At 38.4% G+C, this 9,427-nt stretch overlaps 1 protein-coding gene and 1 pseudogene across 1 annotated transcript; one reads left to right on the top strand and one right to left on the bottom strand.

Moving 5' to 3' along the window:
* The first annotated feature begins 656 nt into the window (after positions 1–656).
* Positions 657–6,040, top strand: LOC135604323 (wall-associated receptor kinase 5-like; annotated as a pseudogene).
* A 689-nt stretch (positions 6,041–6,729) lies between these two features.
* On the bottom strand, positions 6,730–7,653 carry LOC135611882 (uncharacterized). Its single transcript, XM_065107531.1, has 2 exons — positions 7,642–7,653; positions 6,730–7,547 (listed from the first exon to the last, which is right to left on the bottom strand). The coding sequence occupies exons 1-2, from the start codon at positions 7,651–7,653 to the stop codon at positions 6,951–6,953; spliced, it is 609 nt and encodes a 202-aa protein (XP_064963603.1). The 3' UTR covers positions 6,730–6,950.
* Positions 7,654–9,427: the final 1,774 nt, after the last annotated feature.

The following is a 9,427-nucleotide window of genomic DNA, read 5'->3' on the forward strand; positions in this document are numbered from 1 at the left end:
AATCAAGCTATTGGCGTCGATGTTGGGTTGTATTGACTTTATCGTTGAAAGATATGCAAGCGATTCATCAAACTTCAGTTGTCTCAATCACGTAATGTAAAAGGTGAGGCCATATGATCACGACAATGCCGGTTTTACAACAATACTTAAGCCGAGCCACCAACGAAGGAAGACTGGCTTCTCATTGAACCAAATTTATGGCTTATAAGGGTGTTGTTGACTTTATGAGTCAAGCACAATCTCAGGTCGATACCCAGAAGTAGACATATTTGCATGCAATAGCGGGTTGTTCATATTATTTTCTTTTTCACCGTAGCATCGAGATCGACCCGGATATTGTTTTTGTACGATGGACAATAGAAATAGATTTCGCGAGCCTTTGGAAGTGGCAATGATTCCGACCAGCTTAGTCGTTTGGAAAATAAAAACATGCATTGCATCATAATTGGTGGCCGATGGAACAGTTCTGACGAGTTCAAAGACGTAGCAGTACACACTACAAGTCTATTCAACTTTGTTGATTGTCATGACATCTCCATCTGCAAGTGTGGTTAATTATAACTCCAGCAATTGTTTCTAGAACATCATCTATATCAACGGCCTAACTCCCTATTGCAGGTGTCCTTCAAGCTAGAGCACCAACCAGAGACGCGAAGGTGAGTGGAATTTGCTCTCCCATTACTCCGGTCTTCTTCACAAGCTTGACATTTAATTTCTGTGTTGCGCTTCTTGGTTTTCCTTAGTAACATCGATGCAAAACGGATGTATATGATCAAATGAATTCTCTTCTTATGCTAGAGATCCTCCATATCTTGGGCTATAGCTAGAAATATGCAGAAAACCTCAGTAGTATCATGCTTGGCAATTTAGCTACTGTTAACTATCATACATACATACATACATACATAGCTTCCCCTGTAGCAGCATTTATGGTATTACCGTAGAGTGTTTTATGTCTTGCCCATGTCGCCGATTCAAGTTACTCTCTGACCTGCACGAATCCCGCTTTATCGAACAGGACTGAGGCAGCCGGAAGAGGGAAAGGTTAGTCTCTGAGAGAGAGAGAGAGAGAGGATGGGGTGGGTGGAACTGTTGCTGCTACTTCTGACATTGAGTTCAATGGGTTTAACAAATGTAGAAAGCGCATCGACAAAGGAACCTTTCATTTTACCTTCCAATTGCACAAAAAGATGCGGTAATATCGGCATCGAGTACCCTTTCGGGATAGGCAATGGTTGTTATCGACCGGGCTTTAATCTTACTTGCACGAACTATACCGGCCAACCTCCAAGGCTCTTCTTGGGTGATGGAAAACCCGAGATCACTAGAATCGATTTGGATAATGGGACCGTGAGCGTCATGACACCCATTATCACCATGGGTGTGGATGAGGAGTTCATTAATGTTCCGTTAATTGATCTTCAGAGTTGGCCTTACTCTTTAAAATCATTGTATCAAGAAGTGCAGAGTTCTTACACAATACATGCATATAATTTTTTGTACGTGTCTGGTTGCAGCGTCATTGCCGACCTAGTGGATCCCACCACCAATAGGACTAGCGGCACTTGCATAACTAGATGCACTTCCAATTACAACAGTCAGTGCACACTTAGTTTATATTATTCGAATAGTACTTCATTGGAGGTTCGATTAACTCGACTCAATCAGAGTGATCTTCATTTGCTTTATGCTTCCAGTATCAAAGTTTTCGTGTACGATTATTACAATACTACCACAGATGGTCTCCGAGGAATAGTGAAAGGCAGCAGCTCGGAAGTGGAGACTGCCCTATCATGGTACATCAAAGACTATCCTACCTGTGAAGAGGCCAAGAAGAATATGAAAACTTATGCCTGCATCAGTCCCAATAGCGACTGTTATGATGTCATTAATTATTATAACTACACTGATTATAATTTTGGGTACTTCTGTCGATGCTCTTTTAATCATGAAGGCAATCCATACCTATCAAATGGCTGTCAAGGTAATATTCCTTCTTATCTCTTTTTGTGTGAGCTCGATTAGATAAGCATGATCTGTAGTAGAAGTGATTAAATATGGTACACGCATGATAAGTTTAAATATTCTTCCTGGTTCTCTGTTATGCTTGATAATAGTTTCTTTTTTTACAATCAAACTGGTAAAAGGGATGTTTACTTGTGCAGACATCCATCTCACTATTAGATAAGATTGTTACATAGTAGAAGAGTCATAAGTCATGTAATGGCTTGAATCCCATGTTCATTAGATAATTAAATGGTACAACATACATTAGATCCCAAGTCCATTTGTCTTATCCATCTCCACAATAACACAGGAGAAAGTCTGGTCACCGTATCTAGCTTAGAATTTTGATTTTTAAGATATTAGTCAATCGTACAGTTCCTTTTGGCCATCCGATAACGAAAAAACACGGTAAGCTTAAGACAACTGCTACTGACCTGCTTCATCATATCAACAGATACATCTTTTACTCTACATCCGGTGGATGGCTGTCCAACAAAATGTGGGAGTGTTGACATCCCTTTTCCATTCGGGCTAAAAGAAAGGTGTTACAGAGACCAGTCATTTGCTCTAACGTGCAACGTCACATTAAATCCTCCCACTCTCCTCTTCCAAGAGTATTACATTGTGCGCAGTATATCTTTGGAGAAAGGACAATTAAATGTTGAGTATAAAGACAGTGAGCCCTACAGCTTTACCTATGAGACTTCACCTTTCACCTTCGTTGACGAGCAGCACAATATTACTTGGGTCATTGAGGATCAGCTTTGCAAGGATGCTCAAAGCAATGGGACCGTGTTTGCATGTGTCGCTGAACACAGCTCATGTCTGGACACTAACACCACAACAAGCGATGGTCAAAATGTCTTGGGGTACCGTTGCAATTGCTCCAAAGGTTATGAAGGAAATCCATACCTACGTAATGGGTGTACAGGTACTTGATTCCTTTACCTCTCTCTTAAATGTTGAAAATTAGTCATGTAATTAAAATCTACACAATGTTAAAAGCAAAAAAGAAACACAACATGTACAATCGTTAGCCACGAAATAGACGCTGAATAGTTTCACATTCAGAGACTTGGCTTTTTTTTATTTGTGCAATTAGCCATTCAAAAGTTTTCCTTGTTTCTTATTTATGCATTGATACGTGCATGTTATTTGCATGATTCCCTAAAGATCCTTCTCAAGAATTGTACATACCGATATCTTCAGCTACCCTAACTGCATATCTGCATAACACGTAATCGAATTTATACGTGTAAGATGGTGCCAACTTAGTACATGACTCCCTACATATTATTTTTATAGGACAATTTTACCATCCAGAACCTATCAAATTTACACTCCTTGTTCATATATGGGGGAGAAATTACTTTTGAAACGCTTACAATATTTTTCCTTCTATAAACAAACAGTAACGTTAATTACCAAAGAGCACCATTCATCGCAAAAATAATTTTGTCAAAAACTAATATTTAATCGTCAGTGTGCACCTCAGAAAAATAAATTATGTAAAGTATGTGCATGGTAATTATCATTTAAAAGATTGTGTTCTAAAGGTTATCAAGGAAATCCATACATTGCCGATGGATGTAATGGTACTCAAAAGCAAAAATCCTCTCTCTCTTGCAGACAATAGAACCATTTCTCAAAATGTTGAAAAGCAAAACACACGTGAAACATTAGCCTTCCAAAGTTTTCTTTCTCTAAAGTACAATGATAGATGTTATTTGCATAATTCCCTAAATATCCTTGTCCAACATCACATATACCGGTACCTTAAGCTATTTTAACTGCATGTCTCTACAACATACTAGAATCAATACATGTAAGGTGGTGTCAACTAAGTTTACATACTAGAACTAATACCATTATGCGAGATTTTAAGGACGATCGCACCTTACAGAGACTGTCAAGTTTATACTCCTTGTTCTTCTATTTGGAAAAAGACTCCTGAGAATCTTCTTCCTCCTATAGAAAGCACTGTTAATTAGGAATGAATACCATGCATCACAAAAATAATTTTATCAACGTTGAAACTAAATTGTCAATGTACATGTCTTTTGTGCTCTAACCTACAGTCTTTTTTTTTTTTTTTGTACCTCACATGTTTAGTTAATACATTATGCTTTTAAAAAAATATATCAATATGCACCTCATAAAATTTTATTATGTAGTAATATGTGACTAAACCTTTGCTGCTTATCATATTTTAATTTCTGACACAATATATATTGCAATTTGGGTTATGAAGTTAACGTGATATAATACGACTAATTTTTTTGATGGTTTCTTAGATATCGACGAGTGCAGCGGTCCCAACAAGTACGTTTGCAATGGGACATGCATAAATACGAATGGTGGTTTTAAGTGCCTTCCTGACAAAAAACAGACTGTTTTGTTAGGTAAGTTCTCGAAATTTATTGGCTTACAAAAATGCAAAAATGAATATTACCATGTTTAACATAAATAAAAAATGTGAGAACAGAAAGAAAAGACTTCTAAAACTTGAGTGATATTGTGCAGGTGTCGTAATCGGTGTAAGTGTTGGCAGTGGCTTATTGCTCTTAAGCATAAGTTTTATCATCCTAAGAAGGAAATGGAAGATAAGAAAGCAAAAGAAAATAAGAGACACTTCCACCAAAATCATGGACTACTATTACAACAGTTAATCTCTTCTGACGAAGACGTTGCTGAGAGAACAAAGATATTTTCTCTGGAAGAGATAGAAAAGGCAACCAACAATTTTGATGAAACTCGAGTACTCGGTCGCGGAGGACATGGCACAGTTTATAAAGGGATTTTGTCAGATCAACGCGTAGTCGCCATAAAGAAGTCCAAAATAGTAAAGAAGAGTGAGATAGATCAATTTATAAATGAGGTTGCAATTCTTTCTCAAATTAATCATAGAAACATCGTCAGGCTTTTTGGATGTTGTTTAGAAACAGAAGTCCCCTTGTTAGTCTATGAATTCATCTCCAACGGGACCCTTGCAGACCACCTCCATGTTTCGGATGGTAATTCTGTATTATCATGGGAAGCTCGTTTGAGGATCGCTACAGAAACTGCCGGAGCACTTGCCTATCTGCACTCGGCTGCTTCAATATCAATTTTACATAGGGACGTTAAGTCATCAAATATTCTTTTGGATGATCGTTACAGGGCAAAAGTATCGGATTTTGGAGCCTCAAGATTTATCCCGCTTGATGAAACTCATATAATTACTGTTATCCAAGGCACCTTTGGATACTTGGATCCAGAATATTACCAGACTAGTCAATTGACGGAGAAAAGTGATGTTTATAGCTTTGGGGTTATTCTTCTGGAGCTTCTGACAGGAAAGAAACCTGTTTTCTCCATTGAGCATGAGAATAGGCAAAACCTATCTATGTATTTTCTTCAAGCAATGAGAGAGAAGCATTCTTTTGATCTCGTGGAAGAACGTATCATGAAAGAAGGAACTAAACAAGAGCTTCTCGAGATTATTCAACTGATAGAAATGTGTTTGAAGTTGAATGGGATTGAAAGGCCAACGATGAAAGAAGTGGAGCATAAATTACAAAGCTTAAGAAGGATCGGAAAGAAAAAACGATATCCTATTCCAGAAGGTATGGAAGAAACCGAGTATCTGCTAAGTGATTCATCTTATACCTTTTCTGATTCAGTTGACCAAACAACTGACGGGACATCCAGAAATTATAGCTTAGAAAAGGAATTCCTATGGTCATTATATAACCCACGGTGAGCTCGCATTCCACTTAATTATTCATATTTATATCTCTATTTGGTGTGATGTTATATGTTATATATATAATATTGAGCATGTTTTATAAAGTTCTCGTGTGAGTATTAATGTGTCTTGTATTGTCATTAGAAAGTTTATCTCATAAACGGTTATATAATGTTATTCTTTGTATGCATCAAGTGTTTCATGTAGTCCTCGTGTGAATATTGTTGTGTCTTGTATTATCACTAAAAAGTTATGTATAATATTAAGCATGTTTTATAAAGTTTTCGTGTGAGTATTATTGTGTCTTGTATTATCACTAGAAAGTTTGTCTCATAAATAGTTATACAACGTTATCCTTTGTATGCATCAAGTGTTTCATGTAGTCCTCCTGTGAATATTGTTGTGTCTTATATTATCATTAGAAAGTTATGTATAATATTGAGCATGTTTTATAAAGTTCTCGTGTGAGTATTAATGTCTTGTATTGTCACTCATAAACGATTATACAATGTTATCCTCTGTGTGTATCAAGTGTTTCATGTAGTCCTCATCTCATCTGAATATTGTTGTGTCTTGTATTATTATCAAAAAATTTATATCCCATAAACGTTTATACAGTATTATTCTTTGTATACATCTAAATGTTTTGTATAGTTCTCGTATGAGTTGTCATGGTATTATCACTAGAAAGTTTGTATCCCATAAATGCTAATACAGTGCTATCCTTTGCATGCATCAGATCATATATAAGCATCTCCTTCGCTTAATGTCCTTTATATAGATATCTACTTCGCTTAATGTCCTAGGTTAATTGTTTGAGTTTGCATCTACTTAGTTAAAAGATGGTTATAATATTGGTAACAATATTTAATGAATAGCCTCGGCTATAAACCCAGGTATCACTTCTAAAATGTAAATGTGGCGTGCAAATGCCATCGTAAATCATCATCATCGATGCACGCCTCATGTATACTAAGTAGCGTGCTGAAGACATAATTTGTCATGTCCATCACCCATGATTCGATCAGCCATCCCGCGAGACAATCATCAGATACACTGCCATACTTATAGGTTTAGTCCAACCCATAATATCATAGTACAAGGTGACTACCACGGACTCTCTACATCCAACTCTGTGCTGTCCTTCACGTAGCCATATTTTTGGACCGTAAATAAACAAAAACATACGAAGACGAAAAAAAGAAGGTGCATTTATCTATATGTAGAAACAATTCTTGGGCACCTTGGATTCCCTCACGTGCGGCGCACACGAGGCTGGGGCCCAGTCGAACCGCCACACCCGCTCCCACCAGCTCCGGCCCGATCGCCGCCTGGCCCGCGCCGCCTCCGCCTCCTGCCTCAGCCGGCGGTTCTCCTCCCGGAGGCGGTCCACCTCCGCCCGCGCCTCCCCCTTCTCCTTCTCCCGCCTCGCCATGGCCTCGAAGCACTCCCGGTTGCGCCGCTCCAGGCCATAGATTTGCGCCTGGAGGCCCTCGATCCTCCGGCCCAGCAGGCACACCCGGTGGTCCTCCCGCAGCTTCACCACTGCCCGCGCCAGCTCCCCCGCCCGCCGCCGCATGTACCCCAACTCCGCAGCCACTGCCCGCGCCTCCTCCTCCGCGGCCGCCGCCCGGAACCCTAGCCGAGCGTTCTCACCCAACAGCACCATCCGCTCTGCCTCGAGCACTTCAACCAAGCTCCCCTGCAGCTCGATCTTGCGCGCCGACTCCGCCAACCGTCGCTCCACCTCCGCCCCCTCCGCCTCCACAAGGTCCCGCTCCACCCCTGCAGAGGGTAAATGCCATCGGCGAAGCTAACAAGAGTCAGGAAAAGCTAAAACTTGAGTGTTAACGTGCAGGTGTCATCATCGGCGTAAGTAATGGCGTGGGGTTATTGCTGTTGAGTACGAGTTTGATCATCCTATGGAGGAAATGGAAGAAAAGAAAACAAAAGAGAATAAGAAAAAAACACTTCCGTCAGAATCATGGTTTACTGCTACAACAACTCATCTCTTCCCGTGAAGATGTTGCTGAGAGAACAAAGATATTTCCTCTTGAAGCGATAGAAAAGGTAATCAATAATTTTGATGAACTCGAGTGCTTCGTCGCGGAGGACACGGAACAATTTACAAAGAGATTCTGTCGGATCAATGCATAGTAATCACAAAAAATTAAAAAATTGTGAAGAAAAGCGAGATTGATCAATTCGTCGATGAGATTGTAATTCTTTCTCAAATTAATCATAGAAACGTGATAAAGCTTTTTGGATACTGCTTGGAGACCGAAGTGTCCTTATTGATTTATGAATTTTATCTCAAACGAAATTCTTTCGGATCATCTCCATACTTCATATGGTAATTCTACATTGTCATGGGAAGCTCGTCTAAGGATCGCTGCAGAAACCGAAGGAGCACTTACTTATTTGCACTCAGCTGCTTCGATATCTATTTTACATAGAGATGCTAAGTCATCGAATATTCTCTTGAATAATCACTTCACTGCAAAAGTATTAGAATTTGAGGCTTCAAGATTTATTCTACTTGATCAAACTTATATAGTTACTGGTATTCAAGGTACCTCTAGATACTTGGATCCAAAATATTATCAAACTAGTCAATTGACAGAGAAGAGAGATGTTGATAGCTTTTGGGGTCATTCTTCTGGAGCTTTTAATAAGAAAGAAACATATTTCCTCCATTGAACATGAGAATAAATAGAACCTGTCAATGTATTTACTTTAAGCACTAAAAGAGAAATGTATTTTGATCTCGTGGAAGATCATGTTATAAAAGAAGGGACTAAACAAGAGTTTATGGAACTTATTCGACTGGTAGCAACGTACTTGAAGTTTAAAGGAAGCGAAAGACGAAGAAATCAAGTATAAACGACAAAACCTAAGGAGAATTAGAAAGAATGGAGGACATCATATTGCAGAAGGTAATGAAGAAATTGAGTGCTTACTTAGTGATTCATTGTATACTTTGTCTGATTCAGCTGACCAAGCAACCGAAAAGACATCCGAAATTTATAGCTTAGAAAAAGAATTCATATGTAATCACATTATAACCCATGGTCATTGTGTATTGTATTAATATTTATATTTGTTTGTATTGGCAATATAGCCTAACAGTCGGTCATTATGTTGGTAATTATATCGTATAGTCATTACTTGTCATATGTATCATAAAGTCAATCACATGAATGATGACACGTATGAAGTGTACTCTTTTTATTTATTATTATTATTATTATTTTTACTTTTTATTTCTTGTTGCATAAATATATTTTGATGTCTATGGATCTACGTAATGGAAATCCGATCGTGATGAGATTATGATAATGAGATCGATTCACCTTTAAACACAGACTCTAAATAATCCTAGTCATATGTTACTCGAGAGGGAAATCGAGATAACTAAACAACTTGGTGTACTGTATACATGTCCATATGATGGAAACGATTGGTTTCATAGTTGCTCATGTGCGGACATTGGGGCTATAGTACATGTGCTTATTGAAGAATGAGTTTATTGATTGATCTGCTCACGGAATGCTTGATGGTTGATGATACCTACAATGATTCTATCATCCGAATGGTGTATATAATCCTTAAACTTGAGATACCAAATATGTCATGTATAAGTACCCCACTCTTTGATATCGGACATATATATTTAGAAGTTTCAGATCTAGC

This window comes from Musa acuminata, chromosome BXJ1-2, assembly GCF_036884655.1.
Source record: "Musa acuminata AAA Group cultivar baxijiao chromosome BXJ1-2, Cavendish_Baxijiao_AAA, whole genome shotgun sequence".
NCBI lineage: Eukaryota > Viridiplantae > Streptophyta > Magnoliopsida > Zingiberales > Musaceae > Musa > Musa acuminata.